Source organism: Erithacus rubecula (assembly GCF_903797595.1).
Source record: "Erithacus rubecula genome assembly, chromosome: 6".
Lineage (NCBI taxonomy): Eukaryota > Metazoa > Chordata > Aves > Passeriformes > Muscicapidae > Erithacus > Erithacus rubecula.
In genome coordinates, this window is record NC_136688.1 from 55,995,493 (window position 1) to 56,022,588 (window position 27,096).

The 27,096-nt window shown below is 49.5% G+C and overlaps 1 protein-coding gene across 3 annotated transcripts in view; it reads right to left on the reverse strand.

The window, feature by feature from the left end:
* Nucleotides 1-3,785: 3,785 nt before the first annotated feature.
* The window catches only part of DAAM1 (dishevelled associated activator of morphogenesis 1), an 86,342-nt gene continuing 63,031 nt past the window's right edge, over nt 3,786-27,096 (reverse strand). For 2 of the 3 annotated variants that reach the window (XM_079309303.1, XM_079309304.1), the window contains 13 exons: nt 26,870-27,057; nt 26,231-26,536; nt 26,033-26,140; nt 20,642-20,745; nt 15,658-15,742; nt 14,764-14,870; nt 12,956-13,044; nt 12,458-12,626; nt 11,651-11,758; nt 9,239-9,299; nt 8,505-8,636; nt 7,175-7,345; nt 3,786-6,641 (listed from right to left, as the gene is read on the reverse strand). In XM_079309303.1, coding sequence (XP_079165429.1) covers nt 6,432-6,641; nt 7,175-7,345; nt 8,505-8,636; nt 9,239-9,299; nt 11,651-11,758; nt 12,458-12,626; nt 12,956-13,044; nt 14,764-14,870; nt 15,658-15,742; nt 20,642-20,745; nt 26,033-26,140; nt 26,231-26,536; nt 26,870-27,057 — 1,838 coding nt within the window. In that variant the 3' untranslated portion in view covers nt 3,786-6,431. Of the gene's footprint in view, nt 6,642-7,174; nt 7,346-8,504; nt 8,637-9,238; nt 9,300-11,650; nt 11,759-12,457; nt 12,627-12,955; nt 13,045-14,763; nt 14,871-15,657; nt 15,743-20,641; nt 20,746-22,024; nt 22,055-26,032; nt 26,141-26,230; nt 26,537-26,869; nt 27,058-27,096 lie in introns of all 3 variants that reach the window. The other variant, XM_079309305.1, reaches the window with a different exon arrangement.

A 27,096-nucleotide genomic window follows, 5' to 3' on the forward strand; every position in this document is an offset into this window, starting at 1 on the left:
TTGCCTCCTGCTATTAAATTGGGAAGATTTTCCATAAAAACTAGTTCTTGCCTGAGTGCTTTTCACTGCTTTCATAGCACAAAGGGTTTTAGGCAATGATCAGGAGCTGGGCAAAGCACAAAGCTGGGACTTCCTTACTTTTCCTTGAGCCCAGAGGATGTTTTGCATAGAGCCTGACAAAATAAAGCCCTGTCAAAATACACAGCACAAATTCAAGCAGATGGAAAAGCTGCTGGTGCCCCTCAGCACCCAAGCCAGGTAAAGCCAGGGGCACTGTGCCAGCCCAGCTCACAGCAGTGTCCTGCCAGGGACAGGGGTAGGCAGCAGCAACAAAGCTGTGTCCTCCAGACTTGCTGTGGTGGTGCCCAGGATAATCCTGGTTTAGAGCAGCTCTGCTTGCTGTTGCCCAAAACCAAAGTATCCTGCCCCTCCTGCAGAGCCACCTCTGAGCTGAGAGCACATGGGCAAATACTGAATATGGGCCAGTAAAGAAAGTAATGGGAAAACGGCAGTTTCAATGACTTACCTTCACAGAATTGCTCTGAGAACTGGGAAACTCCAGCTTAATTTCAAATTCTTTGTGGTGTGACAACAGAGTGCATACAAAGTGTCAGGAAAGCTGGGTAGAAACAGGCTCCCAGCAAAACCCTGGCACTGGGGCAAGCCCTGGGACACTGTAGTGCACTGGGGCATTCTGCAGTAATGTCAAAAGCCATGGAAGCAAGTTCAGATGACCCATGAAACTGTTCTGAATTAGTTTATCTTACATACATGTGCATTTTTGGTGCCTGCACATGGACACACAATGCACTGACCTGAAGGTCAGGCATTGCCAAAAGCCACAGAGAAGGCACAGGCTGTAACCTTTGGCTATTTGACTTGAATAACAATGGAGAAAATTAAAATTAGCCCTCCTCAACCATGCTGGGGGAAGTTTACATGGAAAATTTTGCATGACAACTTTTCAGACCACAGTAGAGATCGCAGAGGAAAACGAGAAGCAGAATTGATTTTGTATTTGACAGCTGTAAAATGCTGAAATTGGGAAGTGCCAGCAGATGGCACTTCCCTCAGCCTTTGCTGAGGCTCCAGTGGGGCCTAGGATTTCTCCCTGGCTTGCCTGCACAGTCTCATCAAGCCTGGTTTAAGGCTAAAAATGAAATAAAATGCTCAGTGGTTTCAAGTAAAAACACTCCTGATTGAGAAAACTTTCCTTTTTACATGCATCTGTTGGAGGACCCTGAACAATGCCAGGGGGAGAGCCCACAGGAGAGATGACTGCAGGATTTGCTGCAGATGGAGTGGAGATGGGACTCATCCTTACCCTCCTGCATCCTTTGTGTCTTCTTGGCCTTTCCTGTCTCCCCCAGAATCAAAACTCGAAGAGTGTGTTCACCCAAAGCACAGGCTGGTGAAATAACCAGCTTTTATGGGAGTTGGGAATCACAGAATCATAGAATTGAGAATCAGATAATCACAGAATAGTTTGGAATCACAGAATCATTTGGATTGGAAAAGGTCTCTAAGATCATTGAATCCAACCATTCCCCCAGCACTGCCAATCTCACCATTAACCATGTCCCCAGGTGAATTATCTACATGGTTTTTAGATACCTCCAGGGATGGTGACTCCACCACTGCCCTGAGCACCCTGTTCCAATGTTTGGTAACTCTTTGGCCAAAGAACTTTTCTCTAATATCCAATCTAAACCTGCCCTGGTGTAACTTGAGGCTGTTTTCTCTTGTCCTGCTGTTTGTTACCTGGGAGTTCATTCCCCATCTGGCTCCACCATCCTGTCAGGGTGCTGTAGAGAGTAAGAAGGTCCCACCTGAACCTCCTTTTCTCCAGACTGAGCCCCCCTCCAGCTCTCCCAGTTGCTTTGTGCCTGTTCCTGTGGCAGTCCAGCAGATTTGATCAGGCTGTGTGACAGTGATGATGGCAAAGTGCAGTTTTGTCCCAGAGCATCTGCTTGAGGTGTGACACAGGGACAGTGGCAGTGGGGGCAAGTCCCACAGCACAGGTGGGAGCAGAGCTGGCAACATCCCTGCTTTGCTCACCCTTTCCCAAGGGCCTCCAGCAGGGATATCAAAGTCTGACAGGTCCATTGGGCCCATTGTCCCCTTTCTTTGGGATTAAATAAATAGTCCAGAAGTCCATCAGCTCCTGCCAGAGGGATGGGAGCCAGGTGTGTCTCCCCCTCTAGCCATGCCTGCCCTACTTGCTGAGCTGAGCTTTGCATGCAATGCTGCATCAGGCCATTGCCATGAGCCCTTGACTCATCTTTTCCAAGGGGAACAGGGGGTGACACCCAACACTGCTCCCAGTCACCCCAGCCTGTGGCAACAGGGAAAGCTGCTGGGCTGGAGCAGAGCACAGCCAGGGCTGGCTCAGCAGGTTTGGTGCCACCAACCCGGGTGGCCCCATGGGACAATTCCTCAGGAGAGCCGTGCCCAGCAGCTTCCCTGGCACCAGCAGGTCTGGGCAGGTTGGGATCATCCAGCACAGCTCATGGCTGGAACTGCAGGGAACTGCCAGGATCTGGGGCACAGGAGCCTTTTTCAGGTGAAAACCCAGACAACACAGGTGTGCCAGTCCAGCACAGTGCCCACCCTGGTCCCCTTTCCTCTGGGATGACAAATACTGTATCTGAAATTTGCATTCTTAAACAACAGATGCTGCTAATCCATCCACGTGGAAGGGTTTGAAGTCAAGGAAGCTTGAAAGTTATCAGGATATTTATTCCCATCAAGTATCTTGGTTGAATAAAAAGCTGTCCTGACCTCACTCACATCTCCCACAGACACTCTGCCCCCATCCTGGGGATCATCATACAATGGCATGGTCCAGGAAACCTGCAATCTTCCATAAACCAGAATTTCAGGTCCTCATTGGTTTGTGGGGTTTGGCCAGCTTGTTCACATCTATTTATGGACCAACCCAGACCAGCCCTATGCTGGGGACATGGGGATTTATGATGGGAAGAGGAGCTGAAGCCATTCCTGTTTTCCTTGGGTCCTGTCACCACACAGCCCTGGGCTGCTTTCCCATGGCATCACCAGCCCACAGCTGCCAGGGTGGTGATGGAATCTGTGCTCCCTGCCAGCCCCAGTCCAAAATGGGAAGCCCATGGGGTCAGAGCACAATGCAGATGGCACAGGCAGTGGGGCCTGGGGGTATCTCTGGGTGCTGCAAAAATCACTCAAGAGCACTGGGAAAAAAAAGCCTTGATGGAAAGGTGTGTGGGAAAGGAAAAGGTGAGCAGGAATAAGCCAGGAGGGGTTTGGGCTACTGCCAAGGAAACATCACTAGCTAGGCTTGCTAGAGGCACAGTGGCCAGCCTCAGCCAGCACTTCTGGAAAAAAGGACAGGATCCAATCCCATATTGCAAAACTGGCTGCTGCCTCAATGCAGGATCCTGGAAAAGCCCCAGTGGGCTTTTGGAAAAATTCCTACCAAGGTGGGAACAGGAATCAGCAACAACAAAACAAGGAGAAATGAACAGGTTCACCAACTGGGAGGCATTTCAGAACCCACATGTGGGTCACAATGTGTGTGCTGCAATCTGGAGGGTGAAAAAAACCCACCTGCCTTAAACCCAGCAGGGTGGAAAAAACCTAAACCCATCATTCAGGGAAAGGGACAAGGGGTTATCACCTGACCCCAGAAATGCCTGCAAACACACCTGAGAAAAAGCAACCCTCAGAGAGCCTCTTTTTCAACAACTGCCTCAATTCCTAATTATCCCCTTTTTTACCCCTAAAAAATAACTCACGCCTCTGCCATGTACACTCACTGAAATCATTTTGCTTTATTGCATATTGCCATCTTAGAAAATGTACAGTCTCATAACAATACACAGCATTTCCCACTAGCTAGAACTACTAACATCCTTGCACCTAACAGACTACCTTAGTCACTACGAAGCTAATAAGGTCCAAGACATAAACTTTCGTTTACAAATTATTATGGAATTTTTTTTTGTTATTTTGTTTTTGGCATTATTAAAAAAAAAAAAAATCATCTTTAAAATACACACCCAAGAGAAAAGAGTGGCTACTTACACCAGCACCAATCTAAAAGTAGTTTTCAACAATGGCACATGGAATTACCTGCACACAGCCTTTGTACTTATTTATAGAGATATAATATTTTTTCTTTTTTCTATTTTTTTTTTTTGAAAGAAAACAAAGAAATGGCGAAGTCAGCCTTATAATCAGGCTGTTGTAAAACAATTAAAAAAACCAAAAACAAACAACCCAAGAGGTTTGGAAGGGCAAGAGGAAATCTGTCAGGAAAGGTCCTGATGTGGCACTGGGGTTGCAGAGGCAGGAGTGGGTGCTGGCACCCAGGGACCCCGAGAGGAGATCACCCTTTCTCACCCCACCACCTGTCCAATTAAACACATGTGACCAACCATTCCTTAAACCATCAGAAGCCAAACTTGTCTTTTTTTTTAAAACCTTTTTTTTTTTCCTTCTTATTTTATATATTTTCAATTCCCCCCATAGTCCATTCCCTCAATTGTATCAGCCCCATTTTTTTCAGCCATAAATAAAAAATATAAATAGAGGCACTTTAGTTAAGGAATAGTATTATCATTACCTTTTGTCTTTATTTCCCCCTCCTTCTTAAAGCAAAGTGCTTAACTCCACCTTTGAACATAATCTGCAGGTTTTGCAGCTGCTTGGATATGAGGTGCTGGACTTTATTTTTGCACTTACCTGCTTTATTTATTACTGCTTTAAATGCTACTCAGAAAGTATTTTTTTTTCTTTTTTTTTTTTCTTCTTTTTTTAAATCTACAGTGCGTTAAACGTTGCAATGAAGAAAAGAACAAATGGTAAAACCACAGCTCTTGACAACTCTGCTTTGAGAGAGATTTCACAGCTTTCACTCAGCACACAGACCCCGTGGCCTCCAGGTGCTTAGAACCTTTTTTTTTTTTTATACAAATTAGTTTAAACAGCACTTTTGCTATACAGTACATATAGTTAACTGACATCCCATACCCCACCAGTAATACCGATTATCTGACAAAAAAAAAAAAAAAAAAGAACAACCAACCTTATTTCAAATAGTGTTAATATCTAGTGCAACAGGGACAAACTCATCTCTCCACAGGAAAAAGAACGAACAAACAAAAAAAAAAAATCACAAAAGTATTGGTGGTATAAAAAGATTTTGTTTTGCTTTCTTAAAAAACATACCACAAATAAATAAAAGTAAAAAGTAACAGTCCTCTATATACTCAGCATAATTTAAGAATAGAAATGTTAATATGTTAATGGTGGTTATTTTTTATTCTCCAATTCTTAATTTTCTAAACCCTTAAATTATTACTCCCTGAGAGCTCTGAATTACTTTTATTATTGTTTTTTTTTTTTTTGTCTTTTTTATTTTTTGGACTGACATTTGACAGGTAGTTCTGCTTACAAATTTGCAATGACAATGAACAGCAAACCAGTCAAAAAAGGACCTGGCTAAGAGACGAGTGTTTCTTGGCATCGCTGCTTCTGTGTGTCCGAGAAAGAAAAAAGGAAAAGAAGAAGGCAGGTGAAAGCTGGTGGGTTTTACCCCAACCCCTTTGTATTTCAGGGACCTTTGGTCCTGACCCACCGTGACAGAGGATACAGTTTGTCCCATTGAACAGAAAGCAAGAACAAAAATTACAACGCAAAAGTTTATGCTCTTCGTCTCCTCCGAGAACCAAACCTTTCCCACCGTCCTGGGCCAGAAAACGTTGCAAAGTATAAATACATCAGTGTGGCCTTACAGCAAGAAGCACTTTGGGGTGAAGTCTGTCCTTTAGCAAGGTGGCAGCAGGAGGAAAACGAGCGTTTCCCAAGGATGACGGGAAGAGCATCGCCGGGAGCGCCCGCGGATCTGCGAGTTCCTCAGAATAATCACAACGAGAGAAAACAAACAAACAAACAGACAACGGATTAAAGTTCAGTCAACTTTGCTTTTTTTTTTTTTGTTTTTTCCTTTTCTTCTTTCAGCCGCTCGGCTTGTGTGCGAGGCGTCCCCTGCCAATGGCCCGGGGGGTTCTGAGCAGGAGAGCAGCACGAGGCAGTTTCCCTGCTGGCTCTGGGACCGTGGGGACAACCGGCAGCTCGGGCTCGGCTCCTCTCTTGCTCCACGGACGCGGCATTGTGCTTGTGCATGGGGAGAACTACTTTTTGGGGTGGGGAGGAGGCGGTGCTGGCACTCAGCAGCATGGAGCACCTCACTCCACACCCCCGACCCGACTATATACACAGTATATACACACACACACGCACTCTCCCGCGGGGACAAGGAGCGTGCCACTGTTCCGCTTCCAACCGCAAGGCAGTGCCATTGGAAACTGAAATAAAAACCAACCCAGAAACCACAGCCACTTCAGCACCGGAGCCGCCTGTCTCTGGCTGGGCTTTGCAGCCAGCCTGGGTTAGAAGTTGAGCTTGGTGACGGGTCTCTCGCGGCCGCTCTCCGCCAGCTGGTTGGTGATGCGCTTGCGGTTGCGCTTCAGCTTGCTCAGGTCCTTGTCGAACACCTCGCCCGAGCGCAGCGCCGACACCAGGTCATCGAACTCGCCGCTCTCCTCGCCCGTCTCCTTCGCCTTCCTGGCCTTGCGCTCCCGCTCCCGCTGCTCCTTCAGCTGCAGGGCAAGGACGTGTCTCAGTCCCACACTTGTGGGGGTGCCTGACACGCGTGGTGATCACCAAACTCATGGAACAGGGGTGGTTTCTCGCCACGGTGCTCAGCACGTGAGAGCTGGGCAGGGTTGGTGAAAGGCCACATCCCTGGAAGTGCTCCAAGGCCAGGCCTTGTCTAGTGGAAGGTGTCCAAGCCCACAGTGAGGGGGCTGGAACTAGAACTAGGTCACTTCCAAGCCAAACCATTCTATGATTCTGAAATTCTGTGATACAAGCCATGAGGGTCACAGCCCCATGGCTGCTGCTCATGGGTCACAGCAGCTGACAGCACCAGCTCTGCTCCCCATCTCAGCCTCAAAATCTCACCAACCCAAGGTCATTAATCAAGTAATGAAAAGTGAAAAAGCTGTTGGGTCTAACACCACAGAAGACCCTTCCCAGTTTTCAGTGGTCCCTGTGCCACCATGGGGACATCAGGACACAGCTGCCCCTCCCAGGTGTCCTGGGGGTGCTGCCAGACTTGGTGTGTGCTCACCTGTGCCTCCATGCGTGCCCGGCGCTCCTCCTCCTCCTTCCTCTTCCTCATGTTCTCGTTCTCCTGCTTGGCCTCGGTCACAGCTTGAAGGAACTGGTCAAAGATGCCAAAGAATTCATCAGGCTGCATTTTGTCTGTGTCTTCTCCAAAGTGCTTCACAGCCTTGGAAAACTGGAAGAGAGAAGACAGGGGTGCATCAGTTTTGGATAAATTCACTGGTGAAACTTTCAACCTGATGGAGCAGAGTGAAACACTTGCAGCAGCCACAGCACACAGCAGGGCTTTGCCCCATCAAGCCTTGATTTAAACCTGAAATAAATCACTTGATGTGTTACCTGTTGCCCTGCAAGACCTGGATCACTATCAAGCCCCCTCTCCCCATCTTGCCTCTGGCTCTGCTGAGCCTCCCCTGCCCCAGCTCCACTTTATTAACTAAGCAGCAGTAAAAACAAGGAAGCAAAATATTGTGGGACTGAAGACATAAAACTAATAGTAAACACGGCAGGGGAAGGGAAACTTGCACTTTTAAGTTTTTCTTTGAAGTATTTTTGGGGTATTATTTATCACTGCCACATGCTCTGCTATTGAAACCAAATGTGTTGGTGAAACTTCTGAAAGAGATTTCTGCCCAGGCTCAGGCACAGCCCTGGGCAGGGAAATAGGGAGTTTTCCAGGCTCTTGTGCTGTTTGCACACCATTAATGTGAGGGAGTTGAATGAGGCCATAGCAGAGGTCAGGACAGGACATCCACAATCTGCCAAAAAGTGTCCTGGTCCCCAAGCAGCCCCCCAGTTGTCCTTGGGACTGACACTCTTTGTTCTCACTTCCAGTCTGAAGGAGGCTCTTTGTGCAGAGCAAGTTTGTTAAAATTGTGAAGGCACATTCTGGAGATAAGCATGCTTAAAAGAAAAGAAAAACAAAATCAAAGCACCAACAGATTTATTAGTTGCTTTGATATTGCAGGGTAGACCAAGAGGAACATTTTTAAAGCCTGCCTGTATGATTTAGTTTTATTTGCAGGGGTGCCCCAGGCTCTTCAAAAGACATTTAGTGCATTTTTATTTCTTTGTTTACTTAAAGAGACTTAACACTTCAAGATGCAGGGAGGAATCTGAGAAGTGCCACTATATAAGTCAATATAATTGAGGTTAATCTTGTTGATTTTAATCAAGATATTACAATTCTATGCCATGTTACAAGAGATTCTGCTGGGGGAGGGAAGGCTGAAAATGTTCTCATGTGAGATAAAGTTTATAAATGTTTCTTTCCTAAGACAAAACAGGAACACAACTTGTATCTGGACATGTGTTTAAAAAGCAAAGAGCCTTACCAGCTCTTTTGCTTCTGTCAGGAGATCTTCAACATCTGAGAAGCTGAAGCTGGCCAATGTGATGAACTGGCTGACCACAGACACAAACTTGTCACCTGCTTGCTGAACCTGAGACTTCTGGAAGTCCAACTCCTTTGGGGAAAAAAAAAAAAAAAAAAAGGTAAATGTGGTCAATCCCTGTCTGATGAGGTACAAAACATTGGGAGTGTGCCTGAATCAGTGCCAGGGGTTCTGCACCACCACCACTGCTCCCCCTGCCATGCACTACACCCTGATTACACTGCCTGAAGTTAAGCTTTTAAGCCAAATCCTGCAGGAAAGCTTATGGAAGCAGGATAATTCAGCAAGACAGTGAATCCTTTGGGACACCTCCACTATTTCATCACCACTCCAGCTGTGCTGCAGTGCTCCCCACCCCTCAGTGGTTTTCCAGCCAAGGGAAGACTCCTCTGCACATCACAGGTTCTCCCTGGGCATCAGCACTAGGCTTACCCTGCCTCCCTTGATGCACTGGACATAAACCAGGAGTGTGGCTGAGCACACACAGTAACTCCAGTGCCACAACAGCCCTGAGAGGACAGGCACACGTGCAGGGCAGGAAGGAAAGGCAAACAGATCTCCAGGATGTGAGATAAAAGCAGCTTCACTGGGAGCTCCCTGGGCTGCCTCCCCAAGGAGGGATGCAGTGCTGCTGGGAGCCAGGCTGGGCTGTGCTTGATTTAAATAATACTTACAGTCTCCACTGCTCTCAGGCCACTTCTCAGAGTGCTTATTTCTTTCTCCAGCTCAGTCATGCTGTTGGAAATAGCAGGATGTTAATTTTTAGCTTTTCCCAGCAAAATCTACAGCTCTCCAATGAACTTCACCATGGTTTTCCCACTGAAAAGACCCCAACCCTGCCCACACTGCCTCCTTTTTGCAGATCAGTGTTGTGTCAAGCAGCAAATCAGGCTGACAGCCCCTAAGCTGGGACAGTCTCAAAGTGGCTGCAGCTGCTTGTTTCAAAGCAAAGCACTTTTCTGTATTTTTAATCAAGGGGACTGGGCAGGTTTAGCAAGCTCAGCAGCCTCCAGCCCTCTCCAAGTGAAAGGATGGCTCAGGAGAGGGCCTTGCTGGGCACAGATTTCTCTCCAGGTCCAGCAGCAGATGGGATCATTGTCCCAGAGCACAGAGGACAATTTTTCAGGGTACCACGGATGGGTGAACACCAGGCAAATCATCCTTCCAAGGAGCAGCCAGGCTTCCACAAAGGGAGACAGCCCAAATATAGACAAATAAAAATAAATCACCATGTCTGGCATTGGCTTTGTTTACACAAGGCTCAAGCCCCTGATGAGCTTCAAATTCAAGTGCTTATGGGTTTCTACCACCACGTCTGAGGGGAAGCTTTCTCACAAAGCCTCAGTGACCACAGGCTTGATGCCTTTCCAGGGGTGTCTGTGAGAGGGCTGGGGTCCCTGGAAATGCTGATGCTGGGTCATGGGGCAAGCATTCCTGGCAGGTTTAGTCTGGGAAAATGCAGTTTTGGGAGCCCTGTGCTCCAGCAGTTCATTACCAGTGGTGGGATTGACAGAGGAGGCAATTTCTGCTTCACAGCTGCAGGACTGGGGGGAATTCAGGGTTTTCCAATTCTTGGTTTCGCTCTAGATTGGACCAAACCCAAATGTTACATATGGTGTCCAGTTTAGAGCAAAATGATAAAGTTTAGGGGGGTAAAGAAACCCTCTATGCAGGCGTTTTCTTCCCCATACGTGTGTCTGTGCAACAGCTGCACATCAGGAGCATGGGAAAGCCAGAGTCTGCAGGGGCATGGAGCATGTCCTGCTCAGCCATGCCCTCAGCTGAGCTGCAAACAGCACCACACACCCACAGAACCATGGAATATCCTGGGCTGGAAGGGACTGACAAGGATCTCCAAGTGTAACTCCTGGCCCTGCACAGGACAGCCCCAACAATCCACCCTGTGCCTGAGAGCATTGACCAAATGCTTCTGGAGCTCTGTCAGGTTTGGAGCTGTGACTGCTGTCCTGGGGGAGCCTGTTCAGTGCCCAAACACCCTCTGGCAGAAGAACACTCTTCCCTGCACGCTGAGATTTGTCCTGTCACTGTGCCCAACTCCAATGGCTGATGATTATTTTACATTTTATACATGAGGAGCCTTGTTTTGCCCAGTACACCTCTTCCCTGGGAACCCACCACTGCTACAAGAGACCTTTGAATGGTTTGGGTTGGAAGAGCCTCAAAGCTCATCCAGTTCCAACCCTGCTGCCACAGGACACCTTCCACTACCCTAACCAACCTGGTCTGGAACACTTCCAGGGAGAGGACACCCACAGCTTCTCTGGGTAATCTGTTCTAACTGCACTCTGTCTAAAGAGATGCAGTTTCAGCCCCTTTTCACATCCACAGCTGACACAGATGACTGCAGAAACATGTGACCCTTGCTCACATCCCTGAAGCACCAAAGCCCATAAGCTCCTGCTGGAGTTTAAAACCAAAACAGAGCCTCATTGATTTCAGAGGTACTGCAGCACATACTTGAGGGCTTTGCAGGGCAACAGCAGATTCCTCCTGAAGTCAAAGGCTCAGCCTGTGTTTAAGGGCTTTGCTAAACTGGGGCAGCCTGTTCACCACAGGTCACGGGGCAGGGTTTGAAATCTGGCTGCAAACCCCAGAAACTCCATGTTGGTAGAACAATGGGCAGGCAGGACCTGGGTGCAGGTGAGCCCCTGACAGAGCTGCCTGGACCTGCCTGTGCTGCAGGCAGAGCCTCCCTGGCACATGAAGATAAACAGCTGCCCTTTATCTGCAGCCACAGCGCAACCGCTTCCTCCCAGATTACTTAATGCACCATTAGAAATTAATTAAATGCTTTTGTGGTGAGATAACAACAGGAAGTGGCTGCTCCAAGCAGCTCTCCTCCCCCAAGCTCAGAAATTTAGAGCCTTTGCTGCAAGGGCTGTGATTTAAAGCTGCCAGGTGATGTTTGCTTCTGAGTTTGCTGCTCTGGGCCAGCGTGGCCACGGCAGGGGATGCAGCCCAGCAGCCAGGAGGGTGAGCTGGGGTGATGTGACATACAGAAGCAGGCTGAATGAGGGGAGAGGTGCTGCCAGTGCTGCCCAAGTGCCACCTCCAGCCCTGCTTACTTGACTTTGGCTGCCTGAGGGATGTCCCGCAGCTCCTCGTGCAGGTGCAGCACCTTGGGGTATTTCTTCTCCACAACAGTGATGAGATAGTGCAGCAGGGTGATGTTCCTAGAGAGAGGAGCAGAGAGGTCAGTGTGGCAGCTTGGGGAGCTCACTGTTCAGACAAAACCCCTGGTTTGCTAATGAACTGTTGAGGATTTCTGCAAGGATGCTGCTTGATGCCTGTCTGGGAACATGGGGTGGGTCTGTCCCATGCACAGCTACAGGGCAGAGCAGCCTGGCCCCTACAAACAAAGGTTCTTCACAGGAGGAACCCAGGGGAGCTGACTTGAGTGTCACTGCTCTTGACTTCCACTGTCTTTACTGATGGATGAGGTTTGAGACCTGACCCAGCTCCTCCTGCTCTGTGAACAGAGCTCAGCAGGGCAGAGCAAACCAGGCATCAGCATGGGAGAGTGGAAGAGGGAGCTGCTGTAGAGAAAAACCCCTGGAAACAATTTCTCTGGCTCTTAGCATCTTCAAAGGGTTTAAAAAGCATTTGGAAGATGACCTCCCAATCAGCCTTGGCTGCAGTGTAGCCAGCCCAGGAAGGAAAGGCCCCATCAACTGCTGTGCTGATCTGCAGCTTGGCTTCTCTTGAAAGCTGTTCTGCTCAAAAAAATGAACACTCACATCACTGGATGTGCCAAATGGGGCAGCAGGAGGAGGAGACTGCTCCCACCTACCCATGTCCCAGAGGTAATGCTAATGACCCCAGCATTCCCCCAACACCCTTGGGGCCCATGGATAAGGGCAGGAACTGCTCACTTGTCAATGCTGGACTTGGTGTCTGCAATCTTGTTGAGGCTGGAGATCTTAAACCCGAAGGCATTGCCCCTCTGGCCCTTGTTCATGTAGTTCCCAAAGGCCAGGACCACCTCCAGGAGCTGCTGGAGGCTGCTGCTCTGCAGCACTGCCTTGGAGCCAGCACGGATGGCTGAAAGCAGAGGAGGTGGGACATTACCCCTTGCCACAACAGCCCACCAGCAACCCCTTCAGTACCCCCAAAGAGTCACCAGCAACCCCTTCCCTTCCCTTCCCTTCCCTTCCCTTCCCTTCCCTTCCCTTCCCTTCCCTTCCCTTCCCTTCCCTTCCCTTCCCTTCCCTTCCCTTCCCTTCCCTTCCCTTCCCTTCCCTTCCCTTCCCTTCCCTTCCTTTCCCTTCCGCCAGTTCCAGTGGACCAGGCTCATCCTGGCACAGGGGATGCTTTTTCTGGGAGTGATCCCTGTGCTGGCACAGAGTCACTCAGCAGGTTTGGTCACTTGCCTTCCACCTTGGGTTTCACCTCTGCAACTCTCTCTGCAAACTTCTTCTTGAAGTAGAGGGACTGCAGCCTTTGCTGATAATGGTTTATCCTGGGAAACAGAGAGGAGATGCAGGCTGAGCTTTCCTTGCTCCAGGCAGAGCTCTCCACTGCTCACAGCTGTGCTTACAAAGCACACTTGAGCCAGGGTGATTAAAGAATAATGACCCCTTTTCTCCCTGAAACTGGGATGGGATGGGAAAAAAAGACAACTGAAGCTACAGCTGTCCTGGGGTGGATCCCCGTGGGCTCTTAAGCACATGCTTAAGCCTATCCCCTTAACTCAGCAGGTTCAACAAGTGGAGTTTTACACCCTATTGGTATGAACAAACAGTTCTTTCACAACCACTCCTAAGCAAAGGTGCTGATGAGGTCTGGGTTCCCCAAGGCTTTGTGATGAGCTGCAGCTGGAGAGAGGCTCACCTACAACCAGAACTAATGAAACTGGGCCTTCTGATCATCAGAATGATGGACTGGGCTGGAAAGGCTTTTCCTGGGTAAGTCAGTGATGGCTCTGCTCATGTCAGTTGTGTTTATGCTAACCAAGATCTCACTTATATGCACATGGCAGTCTGATTTGAGTCACTTGCACCAAGGACCCACAGGAGACATTCTCACACTCGCTGTTGTACTAATCAGAGGTGACAAAGACATCACACTTGGTTACAGAGCACAAGGCAAAAATTAAAAAGCTGTGCTGGAAATGAAAAACATTTACACTAGCACGTTGTGCCTTCCAAAGGATGAAGGCATGGGAGCAACACTTGGCTGAGAGTCTGTGAAGAAGAAAGGTGACCTGTGATAGAAAAATCTAACTCTGAGTGTCACTGAGCCCTGAGGGCTCAGGTCTGAACTTCTCAGCTCCCTCCTGCTTGCCTTTGACACTCAGCAACTACACAGCACATCACCACAGTGCTCATCACTGCATTTCCTGGGGAGCATTTCTATTTTTCATCTCCCAGTGCAGTCTCCAATTGTAAAACTCGCTGACCTTGCCAACACGTGACTGGCTTGAAGTTCAGCTAAGAAATTCTAAGAGCTCAATGCTCAGTTCCATTTAAATAAGAAGCTTCAAGATTTTAACCCGGCACCTCTAGAGGATGTGCATGCAATAGGTAAGGTTATTCATCCCTGAAGACTCCTGAGTTTTAAAGAATTGCTACCAGGAGCAGGAAAAAATGACATTTCCTTTCAGTCTCATACAGTCTCAGGAGCCCTGGAGATGAATCAATCCTCAGGTGAGGAGTGGGACTCATTCTACACAAAATGTACATACATCAGGCTTGAATATTCATAAGGCTGAAAGGGAAATGAACACTGTGTTATCATTTTAACAGCACTTCCCACCTGGGCCACAATGAATAACAGAATAGTTTAGGCTGGAAGGGGCTGAAAGATCATTTAATTGCAACTCCTCAGCTCTGTAGGGACACCTCCCACTTGACCAGGTTATATTACAGAATCTCAGAATCATCAAGGTTCAAAGAGACCCTCAAGATCATCTATCCAACCATCAACCCAGAAGCATCACAAAATCCATCTCCCCATGCCTCTCCCCTGCTCTGTCCAGCTGCTGCTTGTGTGGGAGCACAGCCCTGATTTTAGGACCAGAGCATCACAAATGATCCTTATCATTTGGAGCACCTTGCTTGCTCTCCTGTCTGCCTGGCCCACTCATTTCTTGATGTGAAAAACAGTAAGAAAAGCTTATTTCCCAAGCAGGCTCCATGAACCAGCCACCCCCAGGAGCCAGATGTGTCCCCTGAGGCACCTGCTCATCTCGAAGAGGAAGCGGTCAGCCTTGGCCATGCGGTCCAGCTCGTGCTTGTGCTCCTCCAGCAGGTCAATGTCACCCTTCTCAGGAACAAACTTCAGCAGCTGAACAGGAGAAAGCACAGCAGGGGACATCAGGCCCATGCATGCTTTTTCAGGAGTTAAAAAAGTGATTTATTTCTTTGAGTCTAACACCTTTTCAGCACGTACACAGTGACCCCAAGGCACCTGTGAAATCAGTGTCACTGCTGTGCCTGTGACCTTCCCCACATTACTCCATCACATCAGGCTCTCCTGCCTCTGCCCTGCCATCACTCAGCTTTCACAAAAAATGAATTAAGTCTGCTCCAAGGAGGTTTCAACATCAGCTCTGCCAGAGGAGATGTCAGTCAGGGACTCCCATTTGCTGCAACTCTACTTAGTAGCAGATGGAAATTGTGTGCAATGAATCCTCCCACGTCTCTGCTCAAAGTGCAATTACCAGCTCAGCTTTAAGGACAGGTCAATAATATACTTCCAAAGGGATCCAGAGGGGGTGAAAATGGGATTCCCCTTTGGAGGACTGCACAAACACTGCCTAATCTTTCAAACATAAACCACCACTGAGCACAAACCTCAAGCTGCAGCCACAAAAAGGGGAAATGTCCTCACTTTGGGGTCCCAGGGCAGGCCTGGGGACAGGAATGGCACATGGGGGCTGTGCTGCTGCCAGCACTGATGCCACAACCAAGCTGCTTTCCTGCTGCTCCAGACCACCTGGGTGGTTTTTCAGCATGTGGCTAGGAAATAATTTGGGGACCAGCACACTCAAAGCTGCACTTTGGTCCCAAGCACTTTGCACAGTGTTGTCTCACTGTGGCAACCACCAAGGAGCAGGAGACACGTTGCCCACCTGTTCCAGCATGTCTTTTGGGAGGTCCTCCTGCTCATCCATCGTCAGAATCGCTCGTTTGATCTCCTCATTTGAGAGTTTCAGCCTGGGAGGTGGAGGAAAAGGAGAGTTATTCCCAGCCCAGCCTCACAAACAGCTCTATCCAGCATGTTATGAAGGAGGATGTGTGAGAAATGTGGTAGGAGTGTGCTCTGCCAAGACCTGGCCCTGCTGCAAACAGGGTCAAACCAATTCCCTCTCCCCACACCACAGCTGCCATTCCCTGATTCCCTGTTTTATAGTACTTTATGTAAGGACTGTAAACAGTACATTAAATATCTGACTCAGATGTAACTCCTGCCCATAGCAGTGCTTCTCCTGCAGTTCCAGCACACCCAAAGACCACAGGGCCACTGAGGTTACATTCCCACTGGCAACAGAGCCCAGCCCAGGCTCAGGAGTGCAGCTCTGCACTGCCCCTGAACCCACTGCCACAGCCCTCAAGGAAAATCTGGCCAATTTCCATTGCTGTTCTTGGATTTAAACATCGTCTCTCCCACTTTTCCTGACTACCTTCAGCTGGAATCTTCCTCTAGGAAAAAATTAGAAATAAATTGAAAAATTGGACAAGTGAATGTTCAGCATCCCAGGAAACCCATCAGTTTGGTTTTCTTTGGAGGGATGGGGGTTCAATGCTCTTGGAAGTGTAAGGAAGGAGCTGGAAACCAGCCTCTCCTCCACCTTCTTCTTCCTCTGCTTCATCTAACAGGAATTGAAGATGCAGCCTCAAATTGGACATTTCCAAAACCACAGACCACTGTGCCACAGCAAGCACCACCAGGCTGGGCTTCCCTGGCAGGGATCTTTCTGCCAGCAGCCCACAATGAGCTGAGGCAACAGAGAGATGGAAAGATGCCCTCAGCTCCTCCTGGGCTAGAGCAGCCATTAATTACAGTTTAATTTGACTGCAAGGAGCCGCTCCCTGCAAGGACTTTGATTGCAAAACCACATGTATTCTTTGCATTGTGGTCTATAAAATAATCTAAATTAAACAAAGGGGAAGCCCAGAAACTCCTGCAACTCCATTTACCTACATCCTCTCTCTCACCCAGCATGCAGCCATGGTCAAAGCAACAGACCCAGTTTAAAAAATGCAATTCCCTGTACTTGCACACAGGGGAAAACCACAGAGTTGAAAAGATCTCTTTGAGGAACCCCAGTATTGGTGATCAGTGCTGCCAAGGGATGCTGAAACACTGGATGTGGCTCAAAGGAATGAGCTGAAACCAGGAACACACCCTACAGAAGGATGTGAGAGCTTGGAAGTCAACCTGATCAGCAGATCAAAAAGGAGATTGGGAGCTGAGTTGATCACTCTGAGTAATTAAACAGGAGGGTGTTCTTCACCCCCAGGTCTCTTCAGGGAGCAGACTGAGATTGTGGAGCTGGCTTTTGGATGCTAATGCTGATCCAGGAAGAGTGCTGGTCCCTAAGGCCAGGGTAGCAAGGGCTTGGTTTGGCTTGGAATATTTTGCTCAAGACTGGAAGTGAAGGATTAGTTTTATTGAGACAGGTGCAGCTTACAGACCAGTAAATCTTCCTTCCTTATGAGCCCATGCTTCTCATCCTGCACTCAATCCTCTCTCACCTCCTCCTCAAGGGAGCACCCTAGAGAGTCTGTTAATTAAGGAGTGAATTAAAATCGACCTCAACCAGGGGAGGAAGCTCAAAGATTGCACTGAGCAGTGGCCAAGAACAAACCCAGAATCCTTGGAAAATATCCCCTCTGCTGCTTGCAGTAACAAGCAGCCACATCCTGGGATCACCCTACCTGTCCCTCACCATGGCAGTGGCCAGGATGGGACATGATCTGAGGTGGGAGAGGAAACTGCAGGAGAACTTTTACACCCAAGCAGAAACAGGAATGCTCAGACCACCAACATGAGTCTCCATCCTGATGGAAAGCAGACGTTGCCTGTATCTGGGCATTTGGGGATCCATGGGAGGCAAAAATGCTCCTGGGAGAAGGGAGTGGGCAGGCAGCTACTCCTTATCCATAGTGAACACCTAAAGCACAGGAAAGTACCAGGATCATCTCCAGGTGGGTGAAAGAAAAAAGCATTAAAAGCAAAGTCAACAACAAAAATGCATTTAAAAATAAAGAGGTTGGAAAAAAAACCCCAAAAAAACACCCAAAACTTTTCTCAGGAATCATCACAAGCCAGTGCCAAGAACAAGAGCCTGCCCCTGCCTCAGCAGAGAGCAAGCACAGGGCGCCAGAAGAAAACAGCTTCTCAGACAATGTGATGGGAAAGGGGCCAGTGCAAGCCAGAAGCTTATCTATAACCACAATAATTATCATTGTTGGCAGCAGCTGTGGAAGGCGAGCCGTCTGGGAGGAGCAGGGTCACAGGACTGGCTGTCACAGGGATTTACAGGCAGCAGCCCTGAGATGTGAGGTGACAGCTTTGTCACAGCCCGAGGAGGACGTGGTAAGTGTGAAGGGGAAAAACAAATTCCGCCCTCCCCTGAAAAGCCACATTCATTTGAGAGGAAAAAAAATTAAAAAAAAAAAAAAAAAAAGGCTCATGTCGCCTCGCTGGGAGAGAGGAATCAAACGAGCCATTCACTGCTGGCACAGGCAGAAACTGATGGAGAGAGGGGTGGATTTGCATCTGGGAGAATGCAGGACTAAAAATACACATCCATACATACACACCCATAGAGAGGGAGCAAAGGCAAGGACATGATGGGTTCACAGAGGGAGACACTGACATCAGCAAAGCGTTCTCCAAAAAAACAGAAGGATAAAAGCAAGTGTTAAAAATATTCTTGTGCTGCATTACAAGCTGGAGGAAAATCCAGTGATCTCACTGCACAGTAATTTCTCCCAAAGCAAGGGAAACAGGCAAAAAAATAAATCTACAGAGAGAGATAAAATATCTTGCTGGCTGTAATCTTTCCACGCTGCGAGCCAGACAATGCCTGGTGAGCTCACAAATGTCTGGGCTAAATCAGGGGCCAAGCCTGCAAGGTTTTGTGCATGTGAAAGTCTGCTCAGCCCCGTGGTGGCCATGCAAGCCAGGTGGGACAGCAGCAGCCCAGCTGTCTGACCAGTCCCTTTGGAACACTGGGATCAGGAACCACTGCTCTGCCCAGCTTTGGATGGGCAGAGGAAAAAGGATTCCATGGAGTTTGCTGGAGCTGGACCTGAGAATACTAAAAGGATGCTTGGGCTTTATCCACCTCTGAGGCACTTGGCATCAAATCACCCAAAGGGATTTTGGGGAGAGAGGCTCAACTGTGGTCCTGAGAGTACCAAGGGGTGAACTCCAAAGCACTTCCAAAGCATCATCTGAGGCAAGTCACTGCAACTTCAGAGCCACTCATCCCTGCCTGAGGACGGGCCTGGGAAAAGCCATATAGGTGGCCTGAGGACCACCTTGCAGGGCAAGTCTGATCCTGCTTCTCCCCTAGGAACTGGCCCACAGGGAAAGGCAGGCAGGCAGCAGCCTCCATCCTGCCCTTTTTGTGGGATTAGTTACTGGCAGTTCATTTCCAGCCACTGCTTTCTTGGAAGAGAAAGGTTTGCTGGTGAGATGAAATTGAGACCTTCACTCAGTAAGAGGTGCAAGATGCCTTTGAAGTTGAGTGCTTGGGTGTCTTCCCTTCCCACTGAAGGAGCTATTTGTGTGCCTAACTTCCCAAAATACCCTTGAACCTCTGGCTGAATCACACCTAAACCCACTCGCCTACGTGTGCCGGGAGCAGCGCAGCCAGTGCCCCAAATCCCATCCTTTTACTTGCTAATAGCTGCCTGCCACAGACACACTCATTTGCCTGCTGCTTTAAACTCTGCTTTCATCATCAGCCTTTTTTATTTGGACTGCTAGGAAGCACGAAAATCCCCAGCAGCACCCAGAGCAGAGCCAGCCAAACCAGGGCAGTTTTACCCCAAATGCTGCGGAGCTCATCGCTGCCCACAGGCTGCCAGCCACCCCTGGGAGAAGCACCAGGAGCTGAGTTACCCACCCAGAGGGTTTTTTTTTTTTGCAGACATCAGCCTTTCCAAGCTTTCTAGGGAAGGAAATCAGATGGGATGCTCAGACAAGGCATCATCTCCACTTGGGAGAATTAGACAGAACCTACAGTCTGGGAAAACACCAAATTCAGCTGCAAACCCAACCTGCCAGAGATGCTGCTACATCCTGGCCAGTCCTGGGTGGCAACACTTCTGTTTCTCCAGACAACAGAGTGAATATTTTAAAATTTTACTGATGTTGGATTTTTTTTTTTTTGCTGGGTGAGTCAGAAACAAGTGGCATTTTCTGCTGCTCTTTGGGTGTTTTTTTCCAAGTAGCTACACTGATGGCTCATCCTTTCAGACTATCACAACCTGGTTTCCCTTTTGTCAGTACTCAGTCTTACTGGTGTAGTTTATCCTGCCAAAATAATTTTGATAATTCTGGCAGCCATTTGGAGATCAGATTAAATTGCTGGTAGCAGTGCTGAGCCTGCCTGGTGAGGGATGTGGGGGAGGCTGTCAGAGCAGCAGGGCACCTGCAAGAGGGGGACATCCCCTTCCCAAAATTCAAAAATGGGCAGCAAGGTCCTGGCTGAATTACTAATACCCAGCACAGAGAAACCCTCTTCAACCACCAGCAAAGAGCAAACAAAACCCAGGCTAAGAAAGATAAGAGGTGAAATCAACCCCCTTCCACCTCCTGTGAAAGCACACTGGATATTCCAGCCCCTCAGGGGCTTTCCAGGGACACCAAATTGCCATGTACCCAATTAATGGCCCAGTTAATTGCCCAGTTAATTGCACCCTCCCAGGGTCACCCCACCATGAGGATGTAAGGCTATAGCTGGGCTCAGGTGTCACTGGCTCTCCTGCTGCCCTGGCTGCTGTCACCTACCCCTGCTCCAGGGTTGAGGGCACACTCAGGGCAGCTCAGGGCAGGGCATTAAGCATCCCCCACTGCCCAGAGGGCAGCAGCCATACCTGGAGAGGAGGATGTTGCAGTTCTGAGCTCTGCGGCCGTCTATGACTGAAAGCTCCTTGACTTTGTGCCTGGAACTCAAAGTGTCATCGATGGCATCTTCCTTCTAGGAGAGAACAAGAGGAAGAGCCTGGAGCAGAGCCAGGGGGCAGCAAGGACATTCAGTACCCCCAGCACACAGCAGTGTGACACACAGAGGGCCCCCATCAATCAGGAATGTAAAACCCCTGCCTGGAACCAAACACAGTAACTCATTTCATAAACCAGAGCTGCCTTTGAAGCCACTGGCTAGAAATGTAAATATTTTCTCAGACAGGGAAGATTTAAAAATCTGCAAACACACGGGCGCTGCTGAATAAATAAAGGGGGGCTTTCTTAGCATACATACTTGTGATACTTCATTAAACCCTCACATGGAATATTTCACTATGGGCTGCTGCACACACTCAGCATTGCTCTTGTTCCTCACCCCTGCTCAAACATCTGTGATCACCCTTCATGCACCAGTCCTGAGCCAGCTAGGGAATACAGGCTTGCAAAAGCAGCCAGCAGCTTTTTCACTGAAATCCTCCCAAAAGAAGGGATTTGAAAGCAGGAATTGGTGTGGCATAAGCACCTCTGTCTCCTAAGTGGCTTAAACATCTTACCTTCAGATGAGTAACAATATTGTTATATGTTTGTGGACAAATGGGCAGATCTACATAACAGCAGCTTTGCAGGGCTGCCTGAGGAGTCCATGCTGCCCCAGGTTTAAATTTACCATATTGCATATTTTAGTAAGGTTAATCAATTAAAAGCTGGCTATTCAATCCTTCTGGAAGGAACACAATCTGGAGCTGAAAGCTCCTGAATGTTACAGATCCACACTTAATGTCCACGAGCATAGGAGACCTGGCACATGGCCACTGCAAGTGAAACTGAGCACTGAAATCACCATTTATTTACTAATTTTCTTGTAGTGAAGAAAATACACAGATTTGAGAAGTGGGGAGAGAGGCAGGTGGTGGGAAATGAGCCCCAGGTCACCCAGCACCAGCTGCCCCTCTCATGTGCCGTCCCTGCTCTGACCAAGCAGAGAGCTTCCACCCCTGGGTTTATTTCCATCCCTTGAAAATGGAAACTGCTCAGGGGTAGGAGCTCCTCTGTGTTCAGCTGCATCTCAAAATCCAGCTCCTGGTCTCAGACAGTGGCTCTGACCTCAGGCCAGACAGCACAGAGAGGGGGTTCTGCCTTACCAGCCTCCCCAGCATCAACTTTCAAGCTGCTCCTCCTGGTCATCTTTGCTCTGATTCAATCCCATTTGTCACACATTAACCCCACATGTCCCCATGTCCCTGTCCCCAGTTCACCCTGCCCACATCACACTCCTGCAGGTGCTCACTTACCTGTCTGGAGCTACCATTCACAAAGAAGTCCTACAGCCATAGCAGAAGCATGGAAAAAGGCAGTAAAAACACATGCAGTTCAGTGATCTCAGCAAAACCAGAGGGAACTGAAGCAGAGAAGGGAAACATGCAATATGGGGAGGGTTGGCAGCATGTAGGCATTTGGGGGTGCCAGTGCTGAACCAGGGGGGCTGCAGGTGAAAATGTGGGCTCCAGGAGGTGCAGAAGGGGAGAGAGATGGAAGAGGAGGATGCATGAATGGATCAGGTGGAGGTGCACTGTGCACAGAGGTGAGGAGGGGACAGGGACGAGGTGGGAGGATGCTGGCCAAGCCCTGCTGCTGGCCCAGAGGCACAGCACTGCTCAGCCTGCCATGCCAGGAGGAAAATTGCTGGTTCTTGCACATCTGAGGGACTGAAATGCCACTGGGACTGCCAGGAAAAACAGGGCTTTTAAGTGGAAATAACGAGAGGAGCATCCTGGAGCAAATCTGGCTGCAGCAAAACTTCACCATTTACCACAGCAACACACTTCCCCTCAAGCTCTCCTCCTCCTCCTCCTCTCCCTGCTTCTCCAGGGCTCAGCAGCCTGGCCAAGTACACCCCAGTGCTCACCAGCACCAGGCCCTCCCAACACCTGGCTGTGCTGCTGGGCTCCCCCCAGCACCACACACATGTACACAAACACACACACACAGAGGAGTTTTCCTTCCTCCTCCCCTTGGCTGAGCTGTGCTGATCAGCCTTGTCTTGTGACTAAAAGTCTTTGGTTCAGTTAAGGCTGAAGATCAGTGTTTCACTGATCACTCTCTTCCCAGCAGTGCCCTTTGTGGAGAAGCACACACACAAGCTGCAATGGGTATCTTTATTTTCATTTAACTGGTCTGTAATTAGGAGTTCTCCCTTCCTCTTCAACCCTCAGACCTGCCCCACGATGCTCACACTGCTGGAGAGGGAGCAGGATGTGCTGCTTTCTCTGCACCTCCTGCTCCAGGAGAGGGAGAGCTCCTCATGCATTAAGGCAGAGAAAAGGTTCAGTACAAAAACCCTCCCTCTCTGCCTCAAACCAGCCTCCCCCTTGCCCCTTTCCCTCCCAGGAACTGTGATCCAGCCTCTGCTGCAGCATAGTGTAAGGAGGACCAGCTTTAAATGTGCTTTAAATGTGCTGTCACCATCCCACACATCCCACCACAAACAATTCCCAGCCCTGCTGCCCCTGGCCCCTGTGCAGGTCACTCTCCCTTGCACAGAGGAGCTGCAGGCTTTACTTCCTTCATCCTTTTTTGGGAGATGAATTCTTTCCCAGCTCACTGCTAAGCCCCTGGTTCAACAACACATATTTTTTCCACTTGGCCCTGACTCTTTTACATCACTCACTGCTGCAGGACCTGCCAGGACTGCCCTGCCTGTGTCACTGCTACTCATCAACATCACCCCCAGCCTCTACCCCATGAGGACTCCAAAGACATCCCTGACAGAGGCACAAACCCTTCTGTAGTTTAAGCCCTGATTGTCCTGGGCTTGCTTTTCTCCACCCCTACATGCACACCCTTACACAGCTCCTGCCAGTTCTCATGCCACAGCCAAAAACCCATGGAAATTCTGGTATTCTGAACAGCTGCAGGGCTGAGATGTTCTCTGGGGACAGGGACATCTGCCCAGCCTCAGCTGGGAGGACACAGGCTCTCCTAACAGCTTCAAGCACTGTGAGGCAGGGATGCTCTAAGCCCAGAGGGTTCCTGTCCTCCCCACATGGAAAGGGCCTTTCCCAAAAGCTGCAGAGCTCACTTAATAACCTGCATTTACATCCCAGCCTGTGATGTGGGAAAAACATTTAAAGGGATGCTTAAAATTAAGTACATGGTTAAGCCTCAGGTCTGTGCAGCACTCAGGGATTCCCAGTCACTCTGGCAACAAAACCAGACAAACCCCAGCAAAGGCAGCCCCAGAGCAGCACCCTGGGGGGGTCAGAGAGCTCTGAGCACTGCACACACCTCTGCTGCCCCCAAATCTGCTGGGCACTGCCACAGGGATGCACCACCACACCATGCACCTTCAGAGCCCTGGTCTGCTGGGGGCATGGGCAGAGGGCAGCCCCTGATGCCCTGTGGATATTGTGACTCAGGACAAGTGAGAGGCACCACCACTGAGCAAGAGGCTCAATACAGGGCACAGGGAGGAGAAAACCCTGCTGCTCTTCATGACAGAAACCAAGTTTTGCTGGAGCTTGAAAAGGCTGTGAGTTGTTAAACCATGATTAGCTCACTGTGCCTCAGGGACAGGCTGTTCATCCCCCAGCCCCCACCATGTACACAGTGCCTGTGGTCTGCATGTGTTACAGCATGGCTGAGCTGCAGGGACTGTGAAATCCTCCAGTCCAACCCCCCTGCCATGGGCAGGGAGCATTGCACTCAGCCAGGCTGCTCAGAGCCCCATCCAGCCTGGAACACCTCCCCTTCTCCTGAGCTCAGGGAGCACATCTGAGCCCACACTGCTGCAGGGCCAGGCACCCCCTCTCTACCCTGGGAATAACACTGGGAGCACCCTGGGGACTGCCAGCTAGACAACCACATCCCTCAGCCCCAGGGAAGTGTGTCCCATGGCTCCACTCACACTAAATGAACCACAAGGAACTTGTGCAGCATGTCCCCAAGGGCAGCTCCAGCCCCAGCAGCATCTCACAGGTGGGATTTTGCTTTTTCTTTTCCATCTGCATCTCCTGCTAGTCTGGCTCCTACATTCAGCCCCTTTTGGTCCTTATCCCACCTGGGGTGTAAGCCCAGCTCTCCTTGCACCATCTCCCTGTTCCTCCTGGCCCCAAACCTAACCAGCCACTTCACCCAGCCAGACCTCAGCCAAGCCAAATTATTTTTAAATTCCTGCCTGGCAATAATCCGAATCACACCAGGTGACTCATGGGCTGGGGCAGGCAAGCCTGAGGACAAACCATCCTGCTGACACTCAGGTTTCTATTCTTGCTCCTCTTCCATTTCCACTCCTTGTCCTCAGACGTGCCCTCCAGCAGGCATGAGTCAAGCTCCAAAAATGGGAGGGGAAAGGGACATTGCTGTGGCCACCTATTCCCAAAACACTGAGGCAGGCAGCACGTACCTCTGGTGGGTTACTCTTGATATTTGCCCTGCTTTAATCCACCCTGATTTTTCCCTCAATTAGCCTCTGGAACAGATTAAACTCTCACACTGCCTAATGAGCTTATGGGTTTGGTCCTCTCCTTCCCAGCACTGTTCTTCTGACTGAGCCTGGCACGAAGGGGACAAGGTGCTCTCTCCTCCCAGGAACACAGCCAGGTGTTCAGCAGATGAACATCCTTTCTCAGCCTCTCTCCTTGCTTTTTCTCCTGCCTTCTTGAAACACTCATTGCTTTTGTCTATTTTCATCCTGCCTGGGGTAAAATAAGTGTCTAATTTTCTTCATGTGCTTTGATGCCTTCCAAACTGGGGCTATAGTGCTTGAGCAGGACATTAAAAAGCAGAGACTTTTGCCTGCAATGACATTATTTTGGTTAGGGATATTTGTTCAAAGCTCACATTTTGCTCTTGGCTCACTACAAAAATAAAAGAAGAGACCCACCCATGGTAGATGTGGGCAAAACTTAGTCCTTCTTGGCCAGAGAGGGATAGAAATTTTCCACCCAATACAGACACATGGAGCAGTTGTTAAGAGCAACCCAAAAATATTACGCAACTGTGGCCACATCTGGGGGTTATTTTCATAACATGCCCTGTCTCTATTTTTTTTGTGTGTGTGTATGTGCTTTTTTTGGTGATCCATCTTCAGGGTGCAGGTGTAAAATCAGGCACAGTGAGCCATTAAAGGTCACCTCAACACAAAGGCTCTGGCACATGGATGAGGGGAAAAAGCAGATGAAACCAATCTGACAAACGTGGCTTTGGCATGAAATAATGATGGGAGATGTGTTTTGGGACCACAAGTGACCCCAGAATGGTGGCACCTTGCCCAGGTGTGCCCACCCCAGGCCAGCTGTTACCTGCTGTCTTTGGTAGGCAGAGAATGTCCTTTCCAGATCGTCAAGGTCCAGGATTTTAAACACTTTTGTGTCATCTATGTTGGTCCACACGGTGCCTGACAGCTTGTTCTGCAAGACAGTGGGAGCACTGCAGGTTGGGGGACACTGATCACCATCCAGGACCTCCAGCCTCACTGCCCAAATGATTGCCCAGCTCACCTCTGGAAGCTTGGACCAGTTGAAAGACTTGAGGGCGTTGGTTGGCTGAGGGATGCTCTTCTTCTTGAAGGCTGTGCCCAGAGGTGGTCCAGGGGGAGGCATTGTCCCACCCAGGGGTGGGGGGCCAGGGGGAGGAGGGGGCCCACCTGGAGGAGGTGGTGGGGGAGGTGGTGGGGGACATACCCCTGGGAGTGGTGGGGGTGGTGGAGGGGGAAGAAGAGACCCAGGTGTTGGAGAAGGTGAGGGGCCACCAGGTGCTCCTGGTGGCATGGGAGGTCCTCCAGGACTGGCAGCACAGATGGCCCTCTGGGAGAGAAAGAGGAATGGGGACTGGTCATGTGGAGTTGGAGGACACCACCTAAGAAATACCCCCATGCTTATCTTTAATTAATTTGGCTAAAATTTAGGAAACTAAGGAAGCATTCAAAGACTCAACACTCCTGACTGAGGCTCAGTGCAGCTCAGAGGCAGAATCACCCCAACACTAGGGACACACACCTTGGTGGCTCTTCCAACAAGCCTCTTTCTCAGGCCCCCATCTGAGCTGATGCAGCTCAGCCTCCTGGAACCACCCCACAGCATCTGCAGGGGGGACAGAACCCACAGAACCCACAACAGGGAGCAGCTCTGAGGTCTCACCCTGCTCATCTCGTGGAGCTGTGCTGTGAGATCTGCCACTTGCTGCTTGACCTGCTTGTGCTCACTGGACTCCTTCTCCAGCTTCTCCTTCATCTTGTTCAGTGTCTGCATCATCTCCTCCTTCTCCTGGGCCTTGGCATCACACTCCCGCTCCTTCTTCTCCAGCTTCTGCTGCAGCTCTGTGTGCTCTGCAAACGCCCCAGGACAGCACTTCTGGTGACAAACAC